The sequence below is a fragment of the Tyto alba genome, unplaced genomic scaffold (assembly GCF_018691265.1).
Source record: "Tyto alba isolate M040663 unplaced genomic scaffold, T.alba_DEE_v4.0 Super-Scaffold_28, whole genome shotgun sequence".
Lineage (NCBI taxonomy): Eukaryota > Metazoa > Chordata > Aves > Strigiformes > Tytonidae > Tyto > Tyto alba.
The window spans coordinates 5,643,038-5,670,057 of NW_024881302.1; the positions used below are offsets into that span (position 1 = coordinate 5,643,038).

The 27,020-nt window shown below is 39.9% G+C and overlaps 2 protein-coding genes across 6 annotated transcripts in view; one reads left to right on the forward strand and one right to left on the reverse strand.

Annotated features, from left to right (window-relative positions):
• Positions 1 to 10,923, reverse strand: BRAT1 (BRCA1 associated ATM activator 1). 2 transcript variants are annotated; one of them, XM_033000337.2, is made up of 13 exons: positions 10,702 to 10,923; positions 10,211 to 10,365; positions 9,290 to 9,434; positions 7,998 to 8,370; positions 7,788 to 7,907; positions 6,571 to 6,662; positions 6,179 to 6,297; positions 5,483 to 5,669; positions 5,062 to 5,135; positions 4,387 to 4,489; positions 4,005 to 4,103; positions 2,797 to 2,975; positions 1 to 2,575 (listed from the first exon to the last, which is right to left on the reverse strand). In XM_033000337.2, the coding sequence occupies exons 1-13, from the start codon at positions 10,826 to 10,828 to the stop codon at positions 1,844 to 1,846; spliced, it is 2,505 nt and encodes an 834-aa protein (XP_032856228.1). In that variant the 5' UTR covers positions 10,829 to 10,923; the 3' UTR covers positions 1 to 1,843. The 2 variants fall into 2 exon arrangements, with proteins under 2 accessions (XP_032856228.1, XP_032856227.1); XM_033000336.2 differs by having other exon boundaries at positions 9,290 to 9,437.
• The window catches only part of IQCE (IQ motif containing E), a 26,393-nt gene continuing 10,237 nt past the window's right edge, over positions 10,865 to 27,020 (forward strand). For 2 of the 4 annotated variants that reach the window (XM_033000347.2, XM_033000348.2), the window contains exons 1-16: positions 11,274 to 11,452; positions 12,865 to 12,912; positions 13,573 to 13,615; positions 15,018 to 15,158; positions 15,446 to 15,577; positions 16,303 to 16,373; positions 17,163 to 17,276; positions 17,948 to 17,998; positions 18,528 to 18,598; positions 18,826 to 18,898; positions 19,319 to 19,368; positions 22,059 to 22,216; positions 22,713 to 22,768; positions 23,077 to 23,285; positions 24,085 to 24,189; positions 24,852 to 24,954. In XM_033000347.2, coding sequence (XP_032856238.1) covers positions 11,411 to 11,452; positions 12,865 to 12,912; positions 13,573 to 13,615; positions 15,018 to 15,158; positions 15,446 to 15,577; positions 16,303 to 16,373; positions 17,163 to 17,276; positions 17,948 to 17,998; positions 18,528 to 18,598; positions 18,826 to 18,898; positions 19,319 to 19,368; positions 22,059 to 22,216; positions 22,713 to 22,768; positions 23,077 to 23,285; positions 24,085 to 24,189; positions 24,852 to 24,954 — 1,467 coding nt within the window. In that variant the 5' untranslated portion in view covers positions 11,274 to 11,410. Of the gene's footprint in view, positions 10,943 to 11,273; positions 11,453 to 12,864; positions 12,913 to 13,572; positions 13,616 to 15,017; positions 15,159 to 15,445; positions 15,578 to 16,302; positions 16,374 to 17,162; positions 17,277 to 17,947; positions 17,999 to 18,527; positions 18,599 to 18,825; positions 18,899 to 19,318; positions 19,369 to 22,058; positions 22,217 to 22,712; positions 22,769 to 23,076; positions 23,286 to 24,084; positions 24,190 to 24,851; positions 24,955 to 27,020 lie in introns of those variants that run through there. The other 2 variants (XM_042798354.1, XM_042798355.1) reach the window with 2 other exon arrangements.

The following is a 27,020-nucleotide window of genomic DNA, read 5'->3' on the forward strand; positions in this document are numbered from 1 at the left end:
TTTGTTGTACAGTTGGTTTTAATGTACAAGCATCCTGTGTACAAACAAGATTTCGGCTTGCAACTAAGCAAATAAACTTAAGAATGTCACCACCACCCTAGCTGATGAGAAAAGAAAAAAAGCTCCATTACAAATTAATAGGTCTGGGAGTCAAGAGACCTTGGTAATAAGCAGTGAGTTTCCCTTCTGTAACAAGACACTTTTTCAATTTGCTGACATTTGCATAGTTCCTTGGAGTCTCCTAAACTGCAAAACCCTGAAATCACAAGAATTCCAGTGCTGAATGGAAGATGTTCATCCAGCAACCTGCTCTCCTTTCCTGGAGCATAGCTGACCTATTGACAACATGCGATGCTAGTTCTGGAACTAAAATCCCTTCGCTAGACAGGAGTGCTAAAACTCCACAAACAATTCACACTTCTTTAAAAGCAAATCCCTTCTCTCTCACTAAGCCTTTCAATTTCAGCGGCAGGAAAAATCCTGATTTTTAGTATCTTCTGTCTTTTGCCAGGTGTAGATCCTGCTCAGGTAGAATTGTCTCTCAGAAGCAAAGCTTTTTTCTCCTAAGAACAGCTGCTGGTACAACACCCAAGGGCTCTGCCATACATAAAGCTGTGCACAGAACAATAGCTAAGTGTGCTGACTTCATTAAAAAGCACATAGTAAATCTTCAACCTCAGCAGCAAGAAATTCAAACTACATCTCACCCTATTGTACTGTTGCAGGGATAATATTGAAGGAGGAGATTACAGAAGTTCCTCAATTGTATTAGATGCTGTGGCCTCCATTAGCCTAAAACGGGTGTTGTGTTCCTGCCTCCACAGAAGCTGCAGGAGGATAAAGGCTGACAAGTAAGATCTCTCAGTGCTAGAAAGGAATACAGCATGGTTTGACCTACTGGTAAAGGTACTCTTTTTTTATTTTTTTTCTGGGTTTCAAAAAGCTTCTTAGCATATGGCAGGACATTGGAGCAAGTTGCAAAAAAAAAAAAAAGTCTTCCCTGAGTTTTTAAAAAAAATTGGCAATGCTTTCTCAGAAAACAGTGTTGCCATTTGCACTACAGCTGCTGTTTTCTAACTGTTTACCAAAGCTAAGCATAGATCTATATTTTTTAATCACGAAAAAGCCACAGGTGTCAGTTTCTCTTACTAGTTAGAAGCTATCCTAGTTCTTTAGAAATGGAGAACAGGAGCACTCGAAAAATTCAGCAAAATGCACTTGCTTCTGGCTTCAATTAAAAACAAAGTCAGCTTTATAGGGTCACTGCTGAGATCAAAACAAAAAAGCACATTATCTATAGAAGAAAGTTTGTAATGTTAAGGATGATCAGCTTTTGATTCCTTAAATGCCGCCTTTTGCTCTAGACCTCAAAATGCAACCTGGAACTAGAAGAGTCTGTTTTCAAAAGGGAGATACAAAGTCAAAACAAGTGTCCCTTAAAACCAGTCTTCATCAGTTTTAGCTGCTCTGGCTCTAAAGGGAGCATGCAACAACTAGTTTGCAGTCACTGTTTTGTTTTCTAAAAATGTTTCCTTATGTAGGCATGGCCTGGCACTTTCTTAAAGGACATAGGACTTAAAAAAAAAAAAAAAAAGAATGCATTTCTTGATGTGTTAACTTTGAAAAACAAAACACAGTTTATTGGAGACTATACTTTTCAACAAAAAAATTTATCAGTATTAAAGATGTTCAAACCCATTTAACAGTTAACAAAGTCATCTTTTTCTCTGTTCAGTGTAACATTTCTTTTTAACTTCTCTCAAAAAAGACTTAATGACTGGTAGGAAAAAATTCTCCACAAGAAAACTGCTGAAGCACTGCTCCCTCAGAGCAGAAGATGTCTTCAGTAGCAGTCAGCTTCGTTTTCCTCTATGGTGCCCACAGTAGCAAGGATGTCCTGTAAGAGGGACTGAGGGCTTTTCTCCACATGGTCACTACTTTTATTTAACTCATCATGTAGCTCTTCTAAGTCTATTGTACCCAAAGCTAGCATCATGCACTCTGGATCTTGAAAATCCACCCCTTTATTACCATCTGTGGGGAAGTTCGGGGCCAGAGAACCCTGCCTTAGTGTTCTTTGTAACCAGGCAATGCCATGTTCTGCAGGTGAATCTCCAGACCTTTGTGAATCCTTCAAGGTACTAATTGGATAGAAATTACCTCTTAAGCCAAGCAGTGTATCGCAGGCTCTCTGACCTACTGGTTTGTCACAGTCACACAAAGACCGAAACAAAAAGCTGAACAGTTTTGCTCGGCAAAATATCTGCAGTGACTCATTCCGATGAATGGAACTACTGACGGCAGATGAGACAGGAGCATATGGGCATTTAGGAAGGCCAAGTTGGCAAATTGTTTGACTACAGAAAACTTCAACCAGTTCCAAACCACCAAGTCTCACTTCCCAGTCTAAGTCACGCTCCACAGTTTGGATCACTCTAGAGACAAACTGCTCTGTATCTTCCAGCTGACCTGTGCAGCCTTGTCTCAGCCACTTGATGAAGATGCTGATCACAGCCCTTCTAGGAAAGCCCTCTGGGTCTGTAGACAAGATTTCTTGAAGCTTTACTACAGTCTTCTACATGTAAAAAGACAAAGAGAAAGCACAATGAGGGGAGGAACATGCAAAGAAACAAGAACAGCAAAGTAAAAAAAGTCTCGTCTTTTCATTACTGCTTGTGAAATGTGCCTGCATGAGACTGCAGATAACTTGTGAAGAAAGTTGTAAGCAGTACAGCAGCAAACCGATGTGTAGTTCTGCTTGATTCTGCAGCAGGCTACATGAAGTCATCACCATACCTCTTTATTATACTGATTCCCTACGACAGGTGACTCGGGAGCAAAGTAAGTAATGAAGGCCAAGTGTCCCACAGCAGTCACAGCACTCGCTCGCACGTAGCTTTCTGGATCCTCAAGAAGGTTTTCTGTAAGTCTCGGCACCTCCGAAGACAGGAGAGACTGCCTGAACTCATCCTGGTCTGTAAACAAGACAGCAATCCAAAGAAGCGAGGCTTTATTCTCTCAGAGCAGGAAGCTGTTTCCAATGCAAACAGTTCTTTGCGTCATATGAGGATGCCCACTGACTGCAGGGACAGCTGCCAGTGAGCTGAGCCACTGCAGAGACCAGGCAGCTGCTCACAAGAGCACAGATGCCCTGTGTCAGGCTCTCCATTTTCCAACAGCTTGGTGACTTTCAGTCAAGCCCTGCTAGACACTGGAACTTGGAAAAATCCATTTCCAGTTATTCTAGCAGCAAGAAAAAACGTTCTCCAGGCAAGCAGGGACATGGTTTCAGCCTCAAACTTATGCCTTTACTTAAAGGAGGAAAAAAGAGTCTTCCTTTCCTGTTGTCACAGCATATGGCAAAGAAAAAGAATGCAGCTGCAGCACTGAGAGGGGCTGCAGGGTAAACTGCTAATGCAACTGAGTGTGCTGGGTACTTCCTTTGTGACCTGGGGACAATAGTTGTCAACATCCCCCTCTTTTCCAACATTGCCAACCAACTGTAGCACAATTAACACTGTCTTAGTGCTACTTGCTGTAAAGCCTGCACTATCAGTACAGTGGAACATTAGTAATTAATCCAATGCAAAGAAGATCTAGCCTTTTAGCCTCCTAAATCCAGCTCCCAGTCTTCTGAGTGAAACCAGACAGACTCCAATGCAGAGCAAACTGAAATAAGGGAAAGTATTATCTGCCATTAAGTACTATCATCTGCCTTAACATGCATGTCTCAACATATATGACTGTCTCAACATCCCTCAGTTTAACTCATCAAAACTGCCATTAAGGAGGGCACATCAATCTGGGTTCAACAGAAAAGTAGGATAAGTTTATTAATCTTTTTGGAAGTTTTTTTATTATGATCTAAGACTAAAAATCTTGACACTTCTTTCTTTCTTTAACCGTCCAGTTACAGGTCAGAGGATTCTTCAAAAGCCTGACTAACTTGCATAACATTAAAAGAAATAGTCCTCCATTCTGAACCGTTAAATCTCTCTACCTACCTCTCAAGCATTTAATGAGGACAGTGAGGAACTCCAGAGAAGAATCTCTTACTTCCCAGCAAGGACTGCACAAACGCTTCTGCAGCACCAGAAACACATCTGTAAAAGCCAAATGACAAGCTTGAATGGACATGAAAGGCAACAAGCCTTACTGAAGCAATCACTGTACCAAGTCTGTATCATTTTAACAGATGCAATCCCTTTTGCTGCTGCTGTGTGCTCCTCCCAGAGTTTTTCAAAGCGCTATTTGGGCAGCTAAACCTAAATTCAACATAATTGCGAACAAAAGAATCCTAAGTGCTTTCAGCAGGAAAAGTAGGCAAGAGTGGATTTCATATGTGCCACCAGCTGCTGTTTGTCCCAACTTGAATAGCTTTGTTACCTTCCAAAATCTTCTCAGTTTGTTGCCATCGACTGTTGGAGCAGGACAGTTCCTGCAATCGCACCAACCACCTGGATGTAGCTTGAAACGTTTTTTTTAGAACCTGAAGCAATATAAAGCAGATTTACTTTACTACAGGTGGAGGTATTGTTGCCTTTATGCTAGATAAAATTTGGTTTAGCCTCAAACTTACAGAGAAATTCTCAGAGTCAACAATTACATATGCTTTCTTACTAAGAAGTAAGGCACAAATAAATGGTGCTTATATAATATTCCTAACAACTAGAAAATGCTTGTTCTCAGCTCAGTATTATGAAATTCTAGTACCTCCAGCTTCTGATTTGCAGTTGTCAGTATTCAAACTAAGCAAAGCAAGAAAACGAAACCCCTTAATGCAGACAATTCAATACTTAAGGGCCACATCAAGTTGAGTATGTTGGTGCTACTCTTAGATGTGATGGCTCCTGTCTTTTTGAGAACACTCAATGTATTGGTCAGTTACTCACTCATTAGAAATTTAGCTATTTCCTGCAAGCCATCCAGAACCAAGATAAGTCTCCTACATACTCTAATACAAACTGTGCTAAGAAACAACTATTGTCAGACAATTTCTCAGAACTACATCCCACTGGGACAAGCTAATAGACTTGGATCTCTCCTCAGTTCTATACTCACAGTAGGGTTGGTGTTCGGACTCTCCAGGTATGCTAGAAGGATATCAAAGAGACTTCCTATGAGTGTGTCACAGCCTGAAACATAGAAAACAAAATTAAAGGGCCAGTACTGTGAGATCAACTGAATGACAATTCAACTGCTGAAACACAGAAAGACACGGGATTGTAAAACTGTTTTGGAGAAGAAAGCAAATACAGTCCTCACAGTAAAGGAGAAAAGCATTACCTACCCTAGCTCATCAACGGAGAGTAAGGTTAGCCAAGAGAGTAGAAAGAATTGGAAAAAATGAAACCATTTCAGAAATGGAAGTGGTAAGTCTTAATTCAGAAAAAGTGAAGTGGAATGAAAAATTCTGCAACTACAGAATAGCCCAGTATTCCCAAAAATAAAAAAAAAAAATAAGGTGCAAAGATTAACTCACCTTTTCGCTCTGAGAGTGCTGCTAGGACATCAAGAGCTGACCTCTGTACTCTGAAGCAGTTGATCAAGATTCGGCTTATTGTGCTTCCCAGAGGAGAAGTTGGACTCAAGAAGCCATTACAGAATTGTAATATTGTCATGAGAGAGCGTAACAAAGATGTGTAGGGTAAATCCACTGGCAAACGAATCTAATGGTAGGGGAGAAAGAAAAAAAAATAGTTTCCAGCAAAAGTCTCAAGTGTGCATACAGAGCAGGAGACTTTGGTCAGCAGGCAGCAAAAACTGCAATTTCTAGTATGTTCTTCAGGTACCACAATGCTAATGACTACAAACAAATTGTCTTCCTCTCTCCCAAGAACTACTGCACAAATGGAAGGAGATTCTTCTTGCTGCTTGGGAAACCAGTTCAATTTATGTTTTTTTCACTGGATCAGTAATTGCAGGAGATGTAAGGTATGGTAACAAAGCCTGTGAGGGTGGATTTAAAACTAAGTGCAATCCCTCTTTACAAGCCTCAGTATTCCTGCTTTCCTGTTTGGAGTTTACTGTACTACATTTCTTTAAAGTATGGAAGCCCTCACTGTCTACTCCTCTCCGTGTTCTGTTAAGCTCTACTGCAAAAGTTTGCACCCAATCTCAATGCTCTCTTTCAAGGACTAATTTGATCCTCAGGGTTTTTCACTTCTCTGAATGTTACCAGAGACAGCAGCTCCTCCAGATGAGCAAGGGTCTGACACAGAAGACTAACACAAGATGACCTGGAGGACAGGAGACTTTCAACAGTGGCAGGATCACTAACAGATTCGTCCAGCAAACCTAGAGGACCAAAGGAGGGAAGAGCTCAGGTGGTTAGTAAGTACAAAGGACTGTGATTTTTTTTTTTTTTTTTTTAAGTTAATCAAGCTTTTCAGGTGATGCAGTATGAATATCCCTTCAAATGCAACTGACAGCAGGATGCTGCACTTCACCACAAACACTGCTACTATCCTTGACTACTACTACTACTCTTCTTCCTCCAGTTTTGTCTGCACCAGACACTTAAACCACTGGCAAGCAGACTAGCCTCTAACTTTTCTATCACAACTGTACCTGCATATTCCAGAGGCTGGGAGGCTGCTCTCAAAATACAGTCCATTGGCTGAAGTAGAACAGTCAGTGCCTGAATCCTCACATCTTGTGGGCTTCAAGGAGGAAACAGCAGTTACCAAAACAAGAATACTTCAATTCCTTTGCAAACATCTGTCCCCAGAACGCTGAGCAGAGTAATTTTTTTCATGCAGGCTTTTAAACAAGCCAGCAATGACAGAGCAGTGAAAGCATTATCACAATTCAAGCCTTCTTCCAACATTCTGTGGCTAACTGAAAGCAGAGAAGAAATGGCTTTGGAATTTAGAAGCAGCCTTATCAAGCTATGCAAAGAGTGGAATTCTGTGCAAGAAGGGAGTGAGAGAGGCATTTCTTGTCAACAAAATCATGTCCTTGTATCTTAAACACAGGTGTTACTTAGCCTGTAAATCGGTATCCGTATCTGCTGTATTCATTGGATGATTTCTTGATGATTTTTCACTATCTAAAGGGGAGTTATGGAGAAGACGCAGGCAGACTTCTCAGAGGTGCACAAGACGACCAGAATCTTAAATTTCAACAGGGTAGAGCCCAATTGGATATAGAGAAAATATTTTCATAGCGAAATGAAACTGGTTAAGCACTGGAACATGCTGCCCAGAGAAGCTGTAGAATACTCATCCTTGGGGACATTTGAAACTTGAATGCTGAAGGGCCTGAGCAACCTGATCTATCTTTGAAGTTAGCCCTGCACTGAGCAAGAGGTTGAATTAGATCACTTCTACAGGTTCCTTCTAACATAAGTTATTCCATAACTGTCAACAGTCTCCAGATTCACACTTCTGCTGGACAGCAGTGAAAGCTCTTACACTAGTCAGTGTTTTTGTGAAAGAGGAAACTGAACAGAGACTATTGGGTTTGACAGGCAGTCAAATTGCGTCCATCTTAATCAACCTTGGCAGTATAAAGCTAAAGGAGTTTGCTATTTCTTCTGAAAGTGGCCAGCAGCAGGTAAGATGCAAGTGTATGAACACAAACATGATACTGGCTCCTTCCATCTCCCTCTCTTTGAAACTTTTATTCTTACTATCAGTGTCTGAAGTTTTTCAGCTACTGACATGGTTCTTGCCAACCAGTCTTACATATTAAGGAATATAGGGGAAAATCAGTGAGGAAGAAAACAGTTCGTGGAAAAGACACCAGAGATATTAGTACAGAAATTCCACTGCAGTAAGTCCTACCATTTGTAGAGCCTCAGAATTCCCACTGCCAAAGGGCCTGCTTGTACTGGGGTTAAGTGTTCCAGAGCAGAAGTCACTAGTGCCCAAAAACTGCCTTCAGTGTCACAAAACACAGGGGACCTGAGAAGAAAGAAGTGTAAGTAATATGTCCTGTGAGACGGTAGAAAACAGATATATCTCATCACTGGTTCCAAAGTTGCAAATCTTTACCATGCCATGTTAAGTAAAAGATTCGCCAGCATGTGCTGTGCTTGGACAGTCTCTTCCGTCAGAAAGGATTCTATTTGCTTTGTTATGCCTAACCAAAGTACTTCAGTCCACGTAGCACGACAACTGCCAAACAAACTAGTTAACAGTTTTAATGACTGCTCGATGTGAGAAGCAGAGCTGGACTGAAGGGAATCTTCTATACGTTTTATAATCATTTGGGCACACACTGGCCAGTCACGGTCCTTTGTACTGAGAGGTTTGGTCGTTTCAGACTCTACAGAGAGGGTGAGCATGTGCACCAGAAGCTGACTGGCAGCTGACGCCACAAACAGGCTGGGATCTCCTTGCAGAGTGAAGATCACATCTATGTCTCCTGTGTGAAAACAAAACAAGTCACTGGAGGAAAAAACAACAGCCTTTCTATTGTGAGGTAGAGCCTTTTTGCACTCCAACCATTTATTATTCTAATTCAAGTTACCACACAGCTGTAAATGGTGTTGGTGGGATTTTTTTATACTTTATTTTGTAGTCTCTATGGCATTTCAAAGTCAGCCAGTCCTTAACGACAAACAAACAAACAAAAAGCAAATAAAAGAAGAAAGTAAAATTGTTTTCAGATCCTCAGGTGTTTTAGGAACTCAGGAAACAGAAGAGGACTTCAATATAACATTAGTAATATTGGGAGAGTTGACAGCACACTTGCTATACCATCTCCAGAAACAACCAGCGGGAAAAACATGAGTGGCAGCAACAGCACTACTCTTCCATCACACTGACAGCAGCACATGCTGCATTTTAATACCAATCTGGTCTTTTAGGCCCCTCTGTACATGGGATCTAAAGTTGAATCCTGAACTTACATACCTGCAGAATAACAATGGGACTGCAAATGTGTGGAAGTATTAAGAGACAAATGAGCCCCTGCCTAGTTTATCTGCACTAAAATCATACTGAAATGTACCTCTCAGTAAGAGTTACCAATAAGAATACAGAAGGCTTTTAGTTAGGTATTTTTATCATGCATTTCGTAAGATGTGCCTCTTTCCCCTCAAAAAAGGGCATCATCTTCAGTGTTTGGAGGAAAAAAAAAAAAAAAAATCACAAAAAAAATGTAAATGCATAACTAATTTCACAAAAACCCCACCATCTTTCAATTACTTCAGTGTTTTTGACAAGTGGCTTATTTTTATCTTAAATTAATGAAAACTCCTGTGTCTCTCATTTGACATCTGAGCAATGGAATGGAAGAGACACAGAGGAGTTGTGGAGTTACCACTCCTAGAAGTACTCACCACCATCGCAGAGGAACTGAAGGGCAGGCTGGTGATGCATCATGCTGTGCACACCCTCCACCCAGCCACTTCGCACAGATGCATCTTCCCACACCGCGCTGTTCCGAGGCCCATCCCTGCCAAAGAGCCTGACCAACAGCTTCTCCTGCTGAGGCCAGAGGAGAACACACAGAATAAATGGTAAGCAAAGGGGCTCGAGGGGATTGGAAAAGCTGCTCTGTCATCCAAGTCAAGAGTGTCAATGCTGTAGTGAAACCTTTTCTTGCTAGAAGTATCACTAAAATAAAAACTGTTCAGAATCCTATGCTTAATCTCGACATGTCTCTTCTATGGACTAAGCAACAGAGCTGTTCAAAACTGCTTATTTTAAAGATGCTAGGGACAACTTAAGTATATATCAGTTTCATTAGACTGCTTTATACAGTTGTATGGATCTCTTCCTTGACGGACCAAGGCTTTGAGTTTTGTATTATAAATGTATTCTATTGTAGAAACCAGGACTATAAAAAAATCCACCATTTTTGCAGGAAATCAAAGATTTTCTGTCAACCCGCTATGGAGGGAAATCTTCATCTGTTAGTGCAGTTTAAATCGACAGGATCTGCCCAGGGATACAATATTTTGCAGTGACTGTTGTGAGATAGCGTTATCCCATATACTGTTTTGAACTGAAAATGAGAAGCACTACGTATTAGCATTCATAGTATTACTGTGGCAAGACAGAAGGAAGAAGACGGCTGCTCTATGTGAGAGCTGAAGAGGAACAGTATGACTGTAAGTCTTCATTACCATATTGCTGTTTGGTGAGTTGTTTGATGTATGCCAGAAACTTTACAAGCAGAATATGTACATTTTCAGGTGTACTCCATATAGAAGGAGGAAACAGCCATGTGGCAGCAGGTACCTGGGTAGCCGACTCACCTGCAAGTGTTGGAAGCGGCTTTCGGAAGCGGCAAGTATTCCAGCTAACCGCAGAGTAAAGGAGAGGATGCTCGGGCTGGGCTCTGGCAATGCCAGCACGGAGGTGATGAACTCTGTCAGACAAGGATTGTCCTGCACCAGCTTCACCGTAGGATCTAGCAACCGGGTGTTGCCCAAGGAGAGGCCAGAAAACAGAGGGTCACTGCCAGGACTTCTGTCCTCTCAGGCGCTTGCCTGAGCTCAGTGTAACCCCTCACAACTGTTAAGGGATGAGTCTGGGTTCATCTGAAGCCCGAGCCCAGGTACAGGCCTCAAAGACCAAACATCGTTTCCAGGTGTCACCGAGGGAACAGCACCTCTGAGGGAGGCTTCCCCCGGGTCCCGGCCTGCAGGCCTCCCTCCCCCTCAGGACAAGGCCCAGCCAGTCACCGGTGGCCAGGCCTAGGCTGGGGCCGGGGTGGGGGCGGGCCCTGCAAGCGGCGGCTACTCACCGCATTCCGCCAGTTCCCGGAACCAGTCGAGCAGCTTCTCCAGACAGGTGTCGTCGGAGGCGGGCTGCCGCGGGTCGGCCAGGGCGGCGCAGACGCGCGGCAGCAGGAGGGAGCACTCGCGGGTCATGGCGGAGCGGCGACGAGACACCGCGCACCGCCGAGCCTTCACCGGCCCCGGCCGCAAAGCGACTGTCGCAAACCCGGGGGCGTGGCCTAGGGGCGTTCAGAGGGCTGGCGGGCGGTACGAACGGTGGGGTTACTGCCCCCCGGGCTGCGGCGGGGTTAGGGGAGCGGGTCCTGGGGTTGCCCTGAAGGCACGACCCGGCTCGGGGCCGTTCCCCTGCGCAGGAGCGGAGCCGGCCCTTGCAGGGGCTGCCCTCACCGCCCGCCGGGGCTTCCTGATTGTCGGGGCCGCTCGGTGGCACCCGAGCCCCGCCGGGCTGTACCTGCAGCAGCTGCTGGCGCGGGCGCCGCGTCCGCCGGCCTCTCTGCGCATGCGCCGCCCGGCCTCGGGGCGGAGCGCGCCGCGCCTCGCCCCGACCCGCCGCCGCGCGGCTGGTTGCCATGGTTTCCGCAACCCGGAAGAGTCGGGGGCCGGCGCTCAACCTAGGCCGCCGCGCTCGCCCCCTGCCTCGAGTCTGGGCGCTATGGCCTGAGGTGGCCTCCGCAGCCCTGCTACCCCCTGAGGCCTCCCCGCCACCCTCCCGCCATGGCCCAGGGGGCCGGCGAGGCGGCCGTGGAGGGGGAGCTGGTAAGGCGCGGCTGGTGGGGAGGAAGAGGAGGAGAAGGAGGAGGAGGCGGCCCCGGCTCTGGGCCTGCCTCAGCCTAGGCCCGGCCCGGGAGATGTTCCCGCCTGCCCGTGGGGTCGGGGCAAATCCTGGAGGCCCGTCAGGCCGGCGAGGCGCTGGGAGGACGGGGAGGAGGATGGCTTTGTCCGTCGCCAGCCCGCGGGGCGCTGGGTTCGGTCTGTATCAGCTTGGCTGGCCGGCAGCACGGGAGGGGCGGTTAGCGTTCCTTTCCCTCCCCCTCAGCAACCAGACCTGAAGGTTTTGGGGCATTTTGCTGGGATTCACTAGCTTCTCTTGTTATCTGTCGTAGGTGGCTCTTGTTGGGCCTGTTTTGCAAGAGCAAAGGGACTGTGGAGGTTTCCAAGGACTGTGGCCGTTTTTTTATTGCATATTTGTATCTTGGTGATTGTTTGCTGTTTACAATCTCCTATCAAGGCTGAGTGCCTTTCGCATTGATTCCTAATGCGATAGCTGCAGTTGTGCAGGGAGATCTCCCAGAGTGATAAAAAGGCCCTAAAATAACAAAAATAATCAGTGTGCTGCAAGGATCATTGCCTCAGGAAATTAAAAATTATATGGCATAGTGTGTGAGATGGATACCTGCTTGCGCTCAGCCAGCCACAAAAAGCTATTTTATCTGCTCTGTTGTCAGTCCCAGCAACTGTTCTTTCAGCTAGAGTTCCCAAAAATACTTCACCCTGTCTTGCCTCTTACAATGAGATAGATCAGCATCTGTCCAAAGAATGGTGCTGCAGCTGTGAGCCCCATGGAGTCAGCAGCAAGTGAAAATGTCCTTTCTGCAAGGGCACCATACATTTACATAATTTTAAAGCAAAGTGGACATCTCCCTTCTGCTGTGGATATGCTTACATCTTAGAAGCAGGGAAAGCTGTCAGATCAATCTGAGGAAAAATTAACCACTTTTTTGATTCCTTGGTGTGGGTTTTTTTCCTCAGCCTGATCGCTTTCCCAGTTGAGTTTACTGAATGTTCCTATAGCGTAGCATGGGTAGGAACAAGTGAGTGAGGAAGGGGCTAGACAGATGAGTTGCTGCTTAGCTCTTACTGCTGGGAAAATTAATGCAGCACCAGCAACGTGGAAGAGGGGGCACCTGAAGGTTCAGCTGTTGTAATGCTGTGCACTGAAGGGAATGTGTCTCTGTGGCTTGAATCTCAAGTGACTTGCAGTATATCACCCAGAACATTTGTGTTAGAACAAATGATGCTGTTTTTTGCAACAGTGGTGACACATTTACCATTTGAATTTATGGCACTCAAACTTTGTTGTGATATTAAAAGGATAGAAAGTTTTCTGGATGTATATTATGACCAATTATTTAGTAGCAAATGTCACAGTTAATGTTTCTATTTCCCAGGGAGATGACAGCCTGTCTGTGATAACCTGTGAATCAGATACAGAAATGGTGAGTTTTATTAATGGCGCACTGTGGATAAATGCCTTAAAAGGCCTCTCAGCATGTTCTTGCACACACTACATCCGCGTGATGCCTCCTGGTCGATGAGACACCCTTCAGAGAGGAGAGCTAACAATGTTATTGCAATGTAGTTTGGTTCAAAAACAACCTCTTCTAATCCCAAATGTAATTCTGTCATCTAAATTCTCAGCACTGGGGGCTGCAAATGATGTTTGGCTTCATTTTGCTGTTCTACCAATTTACAGGCCTAAATAATCCTTTTACAGAGTTTTAATGGAATTGAGTCAGTCTTTCCTTTAGCTAAATAGTTCTGCAGATTAGTCTCTACTCTGTGTTTATCTTGAATTTGCTGCTACTCGTATTTAATACTGATGGGGAAGCTCTTAGTGTCCTGAGTATGAATAGACTACTTTTTATCTGTAGTATAAAACTTCAGTAGGCACCACCTTAATTCTGGTGACCGTTGCTGTGGCCAAATCTGCATATACTTAATGCTACTATTTTTCTTTTTTATGCAGAAGATTTTATGTTACTAGAACAAATGATCTTCATACAAAATGGAGACTGAAGTCAAATTTGAGATTATATGCTGGAATCTTTGAGGAGTGGAATATTTTAAATACATAAAAAATTATTTTTCTCTTCCAGAAGTTAAAGAAGAAAATTTTTCACAAGCCTCCAAAGTCACCAAGTAAGTGTTCCAAAATTTTTTCTTCTACTTCCGTTATAGCAGAACAAGATAGATTTGTGGGACACAGGAACTGGAAGATTTACTTGATGCTACGTCTTATTATTCTCTTCAGAATTATTCACTGGTGTCTGCAGAGCACACCCATTTGAGATTTGTTCTCTTACCTGCAAAGTTAGACTTTTGTAGGCTAAATATTGAAGTTTATGGATTAGTTGTAATTCTTGATTCTCCAGCATGAACTACTTTCTTCTCACATTATCACTTCAAATGTCAAGCATTCTGAATTTCTTTTTGGAGAAATTCTGATATTTGCTGTATAGAGAGAATCTAGAATTACTGCAGCTACTTACCATCCAGTAGATATCTATTTAGATTAAGCAGTTCTCAGTTTTATTTATTGGTGTGGGTTTTTTTCACATGACCTTAGAGGTACAATGTTATTATTAGATCTGAAGTTTTGATGTAGGCGTTAGTCCTTTTTGCTGGGGTTTATGTTTTTCCATTTATGTTTATGCTTTTTCATTTACCTTCCTTTTTTATGTTTCCAGTGAACGTTTCAAAGAAGAATTTACCTCAAAGTATTGCTGTTTGTTGTTACTTTGTTTTGTTTCTAATAAATGAAATAATGTTGTACTTTTAAATTTTGCTTTAGGTTGAGGAAGAGGCATGCTTTTCTGGTAGATGTACATCTGTCTTCTTTCTTTTCCTGAAATCCCTTTGTTTGCCTAAATGATGGAATTTAAAATAGCTGTTTAATGTCAACTATAATGTTTGTGACATTGATTCTTACTGTGTGTACTTCTGCTGGTAATTTGAAGACTTAACTAGTTAGGCCATATAGTGCCCACCTGTGCTAATAATTTGAAGTGGAATTAGTCTCAGTATTTGAACCTGACCGCCATACCTGAAGCAGTAACTGACTCCCCAGCAGTTGCCTCAGACCAATTCTGTCTTTCAGTTACTGTAAGAAAATTGCTAGTGGATTAGTAGCTTTAGTTACTTTGGCCTTACATAGCCATACATATTTTTCTCATTGATAGGACATTTGCGTATGCATTAATTGAAAGGTCAATTTAATGTATGGATTTAGACATGAAGGTATCTTAAGGATGCCTATCCCAACTGTACGTGTAAATATTCCTACATGTATTGAGTCGTATTATTATTATTATGCCTCTTACTAAGTCTCTTCATTTTTTGGAATTGGATTTTTTAATTTAAGATTGTTTTTATTTTTTAGGTGAATAACCCATTGCTCTGTTTAAGCCAGTATGTAGTATGATGTTAAATTTAATTTTTATGAGTAATAGGACTGTGTCTGGGAACCCTGAAGCACAAGACAAATATATTTTGTGACCTTTAACTTTTTAAGACAACGCTGAGGTATTTTCTTTTGTTATAGAGTCTCCATACTGCTCTAGTACACAACTGTATCCTAAAAGAGCTGCAGTTTGGCGATCTCTGCAAGGAACAGGCAGTGCACATCTCGAGAGTGCAGCTGTAAAAAAACCAAGACAGATGTGGCTGGGATCGCTGAAAAAAGGTATTAGTATAGAAACTTTATCTGCATATATGGATAAAATTCAATGTAGTGGACATCTTACCATATAAAATCTTGAAAAATAGATTTATATTTGATTATAGGCTACATAGGAAGTAATTTCACTATTATTTATTTGGGTGGTTGGAATTATCTGATCTTGAGAATTTATAGAGGCAATAATTAACAGCATCTGGAACTTTCTATGCTGCATTTGCTCAGAATAAATCCACAAATTTAATTCACAATTATCCCTGATTTTTGCATTTTTGTTCCGTTTTTGTTGGCAGGAATGAGCCATCCTCTGAAATCAGATGTTGACATGGGGCATATGCGAACTAACATTTCTAGTAGCACTCCAGAATATTTGAAAGAAGCTCTAGGAATGAAGAAGCCAAAACATTCTCGTTCTTCTAGTAATGGTAAACTATGTAATGGTGTGGCAGAAAAAAGTTAATGATCTTTTTTTCTGTGTAAAAACACACATTGCTTAAGATCTTAGCTTTAGTAAAGCAAGAGCCATTTCAGTTTAGCCTCTATTAGAGTGTGTCATAATATGATCCATGAGATACTTCTTGAGATGTCTAAATTGGATAAGATGGGGGTTTCCAAATTTTTTTGAGCAATGAATCACTATTAGCTTTCAGAACTTTTTGCAAATTGCCATGCATTTGCAGCTGAAAACGTTGCAAATATAATATGGTTCAATGGGCCAGCTGTAGACAATTTACTGTGACTTTGCAAAACATAGTTTAGGAAGCATTGATAGAAACCATCTGCTTGCCTGAAATTCTATGTAATCGACTCCTTTTACTTCTCTAGAAAGTGTTTTATCATGTGGTTGTGATATTAAAATCAATTGAGTTTTATGAGAAGAGAAAAATTTAAAACTTTTATCCTGCTTTTCTTAAAGGAGAACTGTAAACTTACAAATCTCATTTCCATTTAAAATGACATCTATACTGTTAGTTGTAATGCACAGTTTCTGGCAACTTTAAAAGATGATAGACTTTTACATGTTCGGCATAAATAGGAAAATGTATTCTGGACACTAGCACCAGAGAGAAGACAAATAATTAGAAGTATTACTTTGTTAGTTAAAAATACCTCTTTCAAATCTGCTTATTTTATGTACCTTTTTCTGCAGGCTATGTTCCTGGAACTCCTGACTACAAAGAAAAAGAAGATATGTATGATGAAATTATAGAACTGAAAAAGGTACAGTCTCTCTGATACTTACGTAAAAAGTCAGTGTCACTCCATCCACCTATAGATGTCCAGGCCTTGCTGGTTCAAAATACTTTGGTTTCTATGACTGGGACATCCACCAAACTGTTTTGTGTTTATAATGTAAGGCTAAACTAAACTTGTGTCTATTTAAGGCAGTTTCATTGTTCTTATGGTGTGATAGATACTTCTGAGTACTGGATGTGGAAGCCTTGAAGTATACCCAGTTCTGAACCCCAGCCATGGCCCTAGCTGGACACTGAAAAGGTTCATTGCATTTGTTTTTTTTGTCCTTCCACCTTGTGGTGGTGGTGTTTTGCTTTGTTTTTTTTTTTTTTTTTTTTTTTTTGTTTGTTTGTTTGTTAGTTTTGTTTTGTTTGTTTGTTATTTCTTTGTGGATTTTTTTGTTGTTGTTTTTTTTTTTTTTTTCTCCTGGCTGTTACTTATCACATTTTAACAATTTGTCAGTTGAGTTTAGTGCAGTTTATGAAAGATGAGGACTGAGCATGTTGAACACTAGGCATACCTATAGACAAGTATCTTGGCTGTTGTAGATCATTTGTATAAGGTTGCCTTTCTATTAAATCTTTTCCTTTTATCTTTGCTCTTCCACCTCCCTTATGTCAGCCCTGATCCAGTGTGATGGTCTCTCTTATTTTTTTTCTTCCACTTCATCCTGACCTAATTGGATTGTTATTGACATCAAAACATGTTTCCCTGTGAAAACTCAGTGTGTTTCTATTTCTGATACATGCTTATGATTTTTCTCCCCTCTTTTAGACAGTACAAGCTCAGAAAAATGAGGGAGATCGAATGAAAACTAAGATCCGTCGATTGGAAGAAGAGAACAATAGAAAGGATAAACAGATTGAACAACTGTTGGATCCTTCCAGGGTGACTATTTCTTGGGGGGATAGAAGTGGGGCAAAAGAATGCTGAGCAGTGTGATCCTCTTCTCCTTGTCTCTTTAGATTTTGAGAGTCTGTAGTGTGTTGGCTCCTATGAATGATGAGCTTGAACATGAGAGCTGGTTGTTGGTGTGAAGGGACTTCTGTTTGTATGCCTCAGCTCACTAGTCCAGCTTAGTTCAAAGGAAGATCATGCCATGGTTGTGCAGATAAGCTTATTTAGCCAAGATACTTTTAATTTCTGAATGTAAAATTAAAATGTTGTCTCTTTAGAGGCCCACTTTCTGAATATTTTGCCTGAGAGTAGAAGGATGTTAACCTCTCGCATGGTGATTGATGCATGCACTCTTGAGACCTGCAGCAGGAAGCAAAAGATGAGCCTTATTGCCAGACCCACAAAGTTGAGAAGCATTTAGGGTCATAGTTAGAAGACCTGCATTTCACTGAATTCCTTGTGGCTGTCACTTTCTGTGTGCAGATTTACACCTTGGGAGAAATGTGTTAATATAAAACAATGAGCACAGAGACCTCACGTCTTAAGCTGTTGGGCTGTGAAATGACTGTGGAAATGAGTAGGGTAGAAAATCACGTGGAAAGAGCCAGAAGTAGAGTAAAATAGCAGGGTTGCTCATTTGCTTTATCTATCTTACTTTGCAGGGCTCTGAGCTGGCCCGAGCTCTGTCAGAAAAGAAGACTGATAATGGATGGGTAATAGTTTCTTCACTACCTTTTTCCTTTTTTCCCCTCTTGCTAAGCTGAAACACTACTGATTAAAAAAAGTAAAATGAAGTAAGAAATAATAAGCAATTAGGGAATCATGTAACCATTATTTCTATAGTCAGATAAGCAACCAGTAACAAAGATATGGAATTAACATTATTTTAGGGAGCCTTCTTTGTCATTGTCTTGAATCTGTTCAGGGAGCATTCTCCCTATTATTTGCTGCTTTGAATTTAGTGGGGTGATGGGCAGAGTTGGTTTTATTCAGTGATTGTGTATAAATATTAATAAGCTGGTTATGTTACCACATATATAAACTAGGGATCTGATTTCATTAGTGTTCTCTTTGTCCCAGGGTAGCAGACATGGGTATGATTTACTAAGTACTGAAGTATATAGGAATAAGTATATCTGGTTAGGTACAATTTATAAAGACAGGGCAAGATTATGGAGAAATAGAAATTCTGTGAAGAAATGGATTATTCTAGAACTCATGAGCTCTTTGTTCTTTCTGTAGGTGGTTAGTGGATTAAAGCAGAAGATTCTCAAGCTAGAACAACAGTGCAAGGAGAAAGACAACACTATTAAGTATGACTTGTGGTGGTAGAAGCTTGTTTTAGATGAAAGAATAAAGGGAATTTGAAGTCTGTGTGATTTTTTTCATATGTATTCTTCTCTGTTCCTTAAGACGTTTTAATGAACTCTGAGAACATATTAGCAATTATAAGCTACCCATCCAGAAACTGTAAATCAACAGGTATTGGAGCATCTTTGCCGGTCTGACTGGACTATTTTTTGTATTATTCTATTTTCAGCAAATTCCAGGCAGACATGAAGACCACTAGTTTGGAAGAAATGAGGATAGCTATGGAAACCTACTATGATGAGGTATGTCTGACAGGTCCTTCAATATACATATAGGAGAGGAAGTTGTTCAGTTGTTGAGTCGAGGTATAAATGGAATGTTTTAGATATGTTTCTTACAGCTTCATTGCACTGTCATTGGAATCAGATTTGCATAGATGTTCTCATAGCTCCAGCTACATGTACTGAAAAAAACTTTTTTCTTCAATAAGTTGAGTGTGTTAACCAAAAAAGGGAAATAAACTAATGTACAACCCTAAGTGTAGTGTCTAGATGAAAGGCAATATAATGGTAGCCTGATTTTCATTGATGGCATCATTGCATCTACTGCTACCTAAAGAGTCTTGTTCTGATTTTCACCTAATGGACAAATGTGTTGTTGCATTAGCCATGTCAGCTTCCACAGTTAGCTCCTTAATGGAATGTTTATTTCATATTTCACAGGTTCATCGTCTCCAACTCCTCCTGGCAAAATCTGAGACTATGAGGAAAAAGTATGTTTAATTCATTTGAAGCAAATGTTTGCATATATGTATTTGATCTATCACTTGTATACTACATTAACTGATGAAAAACAAGTACATGGGAACAGTTTCTTTTGTCATTCAGATTGCTGGATTTGCTTTTTGGTACTGCTTTGGTTGGCTTTGCAGCCTTGGCATATGTCTTAGTCATGGTGTTGGTTTTTCTTCTGTAGCTAGATCATTTTGTGGATGTGGAAAAAATACTAGAGCTGTTGAAAAAATATATGAAAGCTCTGAAAATTTATCTCTGTTAAATAAAATCCATCTTCCCCATAATCACACCTATTCTGACATCACTGGTGATTGAAACAAACTCACTAGATGGTTGGCATTTTACTCAAGTCAGTTCTACATCTTGCTCTAGGGTGTATGCTGCAAAGAAGGCATTTTGGAATAAAAATTGTTTTGCTGTGGTAGAGAGGGACAGATCTGCAAGTTAGGATAGTTTTTGTGAGATATACATGAGTGGTACTAGTAAGATAATGTCAGAGAAGATTGTACTAGCTTGTCACCATTGTGCGGGTGTATGCATGGTGGTAAGGGCAAACGGTCTGTAGAGGAAATAAAAATCAAAGCACAAAGGCAAAAGACAAAACTCCAGTAAGAGAGCAAATTAAAAGCATGTATGCAAGTGAGTGTTATTTGAGCTGAGAAGAGGGTAATAGTCTTGTGGGATAGGAAAATTTGTTACCACACCACTTCAAAATATGCTTGCCCTCCCAGTGTTAAGTAGAGGCAACTGTCTTAATTTTGGGAGTAATTATTTAGATTGATAGAAACATATGAGAACTATTTATGGGTCATTATGTATACTACTTGTGTTTTCCTAATTCACTGTCTCTTGGGGACTGAAAACTGCAATTTGTTTTGTCACTGTTTAAAAAAAAATAATTATCTCCTTTGACTCAGGCATGCAATGACTAGCCTCTTGAGGCTGTAAGCCATCACACCTAATTTATTTACAGGTGAAAATGAGTCATAAGGTCTCTTCCTTGTCCTCATTTATTCATAGACTCAAAAAGCAGTGGTCAGGGCAGTCTCTCTCCATTACGTGACTGTCAGTCTCTTCTTGAGAGGCTGAGCACTGAAATAATAAATGGTCTTGAAGGTCAGGACTCTGGCACATAGAAAGCATTGTAGGAGAGTGTTTTTTTTCATGATGCTTGTCTACATTATTTCTGGCTGAAGTGAATGGCATTTAGCTCCTCTTTTTCAGTGTTAACACTGAAATACGGTTATTTAAATGTGGAGCTGTAGTATCCAATTGTAGCTAGAAACTAGGCAACCTTTCAAGTCCTCAAAATAGTCTGCAGTTCTTTCACTTAGGTTTTGATGTGCCTGAAATAATGGCACTAAAGGATATGGTTATGATTTCTATCATTTCTGTCACTTCCCATTTTTGGTAATGTATTGTGTTTTGGTTGTTTTTTTTTGTTTTGTTTTTTTTTTTTGTCTTCCTTCTGCCTGGGACAGCTGTTACAATAGCCATCTACAACATCTGGACAGCCTTATTTGGTTGTTTTTATGGCTTCATTTCCTTTTAATTTCCAAAAGGTTGATTAGATTCAGTTTAACACTTTCATATGCTAATTGTAGACTGTCTCCCCCTTCACCTTCTGATTATTCCAGTGGATGGGGGATGTAAGACTCCTTCACAAACTGTTCTGTGATTGTCATTGGCAGTGGCATTTGTCCATAAGTAGGTCTTTCAGTTACTTCAGGCCTTTGTTTCCAGAAGTAAGTTTTAAAGAATTTTCTCATAGCAATAAAGATCAAGTATTTTATCTCACTAGAAATCTGTTTTGTGAACAAACTTTATAGAAGCTGAGATTTCTTCCCCCATTTATTAGAAAAATTTAAAAAGGCAAGATCACTGTAATATACTTAAAACAGTTTTAACACATAATAGGCTTTCCATTTTCTGATGCCTTTTATTCCCATCACATGGATGCTAGCTGTATTCTTCAAATCTGTTTCAAGTCTTTCATTGATTGAAATGTATCTTAAATGAAGAAAGAAATTTCTCTGGGGTTTACTTTCACAGGAACAGTTTCTTTTGCATTAGAGCAGCATTCACAGTTATCTGAAAATACACTTGTGTGTTGGATTTGTTTGAGAGTTAGTCCATCTATGTATAGCGCACTCTCTCTCTCCCAATCTCAATCTGTTAAGTGAAAGAAAGCAATTCAGAGCATGCAGGTTAGCTTTCTGTGCTCAACAGTTTTTTGGAGGAGTCTCCCAATTGGCTGAAGATAAGTGTTTTTAAATCAGTGATCCATAGGGTGGTAGTAAAGCATTATAAGGTTGGTTAACAAAACAAATAGAAACCCAAGTAAGTAGAACTCGAAAAATCACCCTTGATTTTGCGTTAATGAGATAGTGGGGGAGGACTGAAAAGTAATAAATGAACTTTCAATGTTTCAAAGTATCTTCTTTCTTTGATGCAAATTAAAACAATTGTGAATGTTTTGAGCAAGATGGTCCTTCCATGTTTTTTCTTAAAAGAAAAGTAAAAAATGTTGAGAAGTGCTGTTGTGGGCGAGTGGAGGCAGTTAATGTAGCCAGCTGACTTGAATGGTGAGGCTGTTCCACCCTTTTTAATGCTACTTCTTTGTTCTCTACTTTTAAGTTAACTTTCTGGTTTTGACCCCATTTCCAAGTACAGAGGGCAGAGATACCCAGAAACGACTAAAGGCACTGAATGCTGCTGTCCTGAGATTATCCAGGGATGTCAAGGAATTGCAGAATGAGAATCAGAGGCTGAAAGAAGATCTAGATCATGTGCTAAGCAGTTCTCCTTCTTCCAATAAAACAAAAAGTACGTGCTGAAAAGTTGGTGAACATGCAGCAAGGAATTTAGGTACATTTGAAAGATGTGTTTGAGAGCAGGGCCCTACAGTGGTAGAAATAAGGGAATTATTACAGAGGTGAAAATTCAGGAAGAGCAAAGTTTGGAATGAGAAGTTTCTTACAGGAGTTTGACATAGATATCCTGCTGCAGTCAGACCTGGGTTTCCTTTGTTATTGTCTCTGAGAATTCTGGGCTGGAATCACTTGAGTGTTTAATGCTTTACTGGAAAACTGGTTTCTGGTTGTTGAAAACTGATGAATGTGAATGATTTATTTTGATTTCTGAGCTAATTGGTATAGAAGTCAGATATTTTAAGAACATTCTCATTTTTTCACTGCTGCATATTTAAAGTTGGGGTTCAGAGGTCTTTAGACGGTTTTTCTATATGAACAGACGTTTCAAAAAGCAAGAATGTTGTCTCACTGATGCAGTTTCATGCTTAAAGCTTTTTTATTGTATTTAGATTATAGTGAGTGGAGCAGACAGAGGCTGGTGAGGAGGATTTCGGAACTAGAAAAAGTGAGTGATCATAATCATGTGGCCATCTTACCTGTCTTTGAGCAGAAAATGGAGAACCACTGGCTTGTGTTCATGGCACGTAGTCAGTGAATCAGCCTTGTGCATTCTGGTTCTTACATGTAAACTGATGTCTGTACCACGTGCCTTTTCTTCCTTTTTGCTCTTTTCATACTAGTTACGTGTAGATACACATTTTAGAATTAACTTCTATTTGCTCTTTGCTCGTGGCCTAAATAAAATAATTTTATGCTAAATTTAATTTTCTTCTTTTTTCTTTTGTATTTCTTGTGTAAATGTATCCTGTTTAGAAAGTATGTGCCATGGAGAACACCAGGGTGTCATCAGCAGATAGTGAGTCATCACAGTTACTTGCTGTGTCATCTTCACCTTCTGTAGACATGGATCATCCAGCCTCTCAACAGGTAGACCATGCTGAAGAATGTCATCGCCTCCAAGGACTAGTGAAGAAACTGAAGAATGATAGGAAGGCGCTTCAAAATCTCCTACTCAATAAAGAGTGAGTGCGACTCTTGTCTGAGATCATGTTCTTTTGTAGGTGCTAATTATTATTTCTTATCACATTATGAAATTATGTAATAAGTCCTTCATATTTTTAGCAAGAAAATGAATTTTGAGAGTCCCTTCAGCTTTTATTTCAAAAGCTTCTTCTAGTCCTACTAGTGGTGTCAAATTACATTGCAGAAAAAAGTCAGTGAGAGGATGGAAAATGAGAGTTTCTGCTTGTTTCTAACACATTTTTCCAGGCATACTTTTTTGCCAACCACACTAGAAAGCCTTTGAAGAGTTATATGTCACTTTACACAGCACTTCTTGCAAATATTTTGCTGTAAAAATTTGTCTTGTTTTTTAAATGTGTTTTGTCCTGATCTACCACTTTCTCCATTTAAACCTGCTTTCTGCCCTACGACGCACTGTGACTTCTTTTCTCCCCAGTAAGCCATTGATTTGCAATTTGTATTGCTTGGATTCGTTTGGTGTGTCTGTGTGTAAGGGTAGTTAGGTTAATCTGTCCATAAGTAGAGATGCACACACAACTACTTATTGTTAGTATGACACTACCTTCTGTGTCAAACTCTCCCCTGAACAAAAATGTATAGTGAGAGCATGTGAAGAGGCCTTTTACTTCTGAACAATGTATGCTTGCATTTTGTTTTCTTTAAAAGGGAAAATTGAACATTTAGTTACTTTACAAATTTGAGAAAACCTATTCTATTTAGAAGTTTAAACAAAAAATAACTACTTTGTTGAAGTATGAATGTCTTAAGTATCGCTTAGGTTTCCTTATACATTTGTAGATTAGATATCAGGCAGTTACTGCAGTCTAAGGCTGAAGTGGAGTTGGAGCTGCAGAAGCATCAGAATAAGATGGAACAGAAGAGTACAGAGGAGCAGATTTTAAGGTATCATATCTTGTGTTCAATCCTTTCAGAACCAAAAAATTATCTGTTAAAGTATAATTCTCTTTTGAAGTGGCTCAAAATCCATAGGAGATCATCTGAACTGCAGGAAGATGGGTATTTATTTAAACAGAACTGTTTTGGAGGGATGGGGTAAGTTACTAGGGGAAGAAATTTATAGAGTGATTTTAGAGGAAGACTAACAAGTATAGTAAGAATAGGAAATAAATTATAATAAAAATTAATAAAATAAATGGAAAAAGAGAGCTGCCATGTTGGGCTCAGAGACATTATTTTCTCTAAGAAAAAACTGTAGTATCTTTAGCCTATGCTTCTATACCATTGCCAATATGTCATTCCATTTACTTCATGCATTCTGTGTAACTGTTGATAATAATCCTGTGCAAAGGTGGCAAAAAAAAAAAGTTCTTTCATATTGTTTTGTAAGAAAGGACTTTGACAAATATAAAACTGTAGCACGTGTCTGTTACTATAAGAATATGTATCATGTTACCCTGAGCAGTTTCCCACTTTGGCCTTTAAAAAAAAAAAACAAAAAAAAAAAAAACAAAGCAAACAAATCTTATGAAATAGGTTCAGTATTTTCAAAGCAGGAACAATAGAAAATTTCTAGCTATAAATATCTTTGCTTTTTCCAACCGTAGTGAGGAAATCCAGAACCTGACACAGAAAGTAGGGAAATTAGAGTCAAAATTGGAGGAAGAGAAGAGACAAACGGCAGAAGATACAATGGAAAAGCTTAATAAGGTACAGACACATGGGGTTTTTTGTGGATTTTTTTTTTTTTCCCTTGCATCTAACTAACATTGCAAATTGAGCTTATAGTCTAAATAGCTGCTAGTTGTGTCTTTTCAGAGAGGCATTAAATCTTGTCGTAGAGATTCTGAATGATGGTTAATTCCCAGAGTCTGTTGGTAAGTTGTTTTAGTAATTACCACTGCAGCTCGGGGTTTTTTTGGAGCTGTTCTCTTAGTGATTATCTGCCCCACCACAGCTTTTTCTTACTCAGTGGAATGTTGCAAAAAGCTTACACTTCTAAGTGTGTGGGGTTTTTTGCCTTACTTTCTAAGACATTCATAGGTTTGCTTATGTCTTCTTGTAACATCTGAACCCTATTAACTAATTTCAGTCCAATTTTGTAGAGGGAGGGAGGTCTTATAGGAGTTGACATATGAAGGATAGAGACATGGGTAAGTATACTCACTGACAGTCTGGCAAAAGACAAAAATACCTTTTCAGTTATTTTTATGCTGTTCAGGTAATCAATTAGGGCACATGTGCTGTCCAGTCAGAAAATATTCATTAGCCTTTCTGTTTGGATGGAAGCTGGATACTTTTTAATGGGAAGGTTTACAGGATGTAGAGCACTTAATCATCATGAAAATTGAGGGATTTTTTAATTCCACTGATGGTAAAGAATTAGGAAAGATGTCAATACAATAAAATAAACCCTTATCCACTTTCAATTGAAGTTTTTCGTATTCATAGCTGCCTCTTTCTGGATTTGTCGCTATCTAATAAATATATTTGTATGTCTGTTAATCCTGGACAGTCTTAAATTGGGCCTTTGTAATCAGCTGAAGTTTTTGTGTGAAATATGACCGAGCTTGATATCTTTGCAATCTTCCACCCTCTGCCAAATGTTGTTGTAACTGGCCAGTAGAGATGAATGGGCACTGACAGATAAGCTTTCAGATACGGTGTGGTCATGTTAATCTCATTTTATTTAAAAACTATTTGAAAATTATTACTGGGGATTTTGATCATTTGTACTTGAAAATAAATAGACCCTGAAATACAGGTAGTAAAAAATATGAATAAAAATGTCCAGTAGCTTAAGAGAGTGCTGTTTTTTGATATACTGTGCAATTCTTCGGATTTTTTGTGTGTTATAGGCTGATGGATGCTAGCTGATGTTTTGAATACCAAATAACTTGAGTCTTTAAAAACAGCCAACAAACAGCTCCTTTTTTCCTCTGCAGACTATATATATTCTTGGCTAGTAACCATCCATTTATTGAAATGTTCCCATTATTTGTAATTATCACTAAGTTCCTACCAATTTTTCATTTTAATAGTAGGTTGTCATTTTTAATATAACATGATCCATTTGCTAAACTTAAGCCTGTAACTCAGCGTTTTTAGGTTATAAATAAATCCTTTTCACAGAATCAAGAGGTTTTTTTCAGAGTCTATAAAATCTCTTGTTCCTCTACTTAGAATTTTGTACCAACAAATTAAATTATTCTTTTAAAATTGCAGTTAACTTTTGTTTGGCAAGTGAGGTATGACAATTAGTATGGGATAATTAGGGATTAAAAGGATCAGATGGTGAGAGGTGGAATATGAAACCACACCTCAAAAAATAACTGGAATAAAATCTTGTTTTGTTCTTGGTTTCCTACTTTTTCCTCTAATTAATTTCTTCAAGATAGAAGAGTAGAGTTATATCAATTTATACAAGCTCTCTGTCTTGTTGGTGTCATATGATGGCCAACTCGCCATTAAGCTTAAACAGATGAGTATGGGGTCACAGTTGCCAGGATGAGACATGGGAGAGCTCCCCAGTTAATTAGTACTAATCTTTCCTGGAGAAGAATTGCAAAATTAGGTATCCTGACATTTCTTCTTAGTCTGTTGATAACATACAAACCATTTCTGATAAACAAAGCACTGGCTTCGAGTGTTGGAGCTTCTATTGTTTTAGCAATGCATAGAAAATCAGGAGTATGTGTAAATGAAAACATTTCCATTCCCATGCTCTGCTAGCAGCTAAAATGGGAGCAGGAATGTGTTTCACTGCAACAGTCATC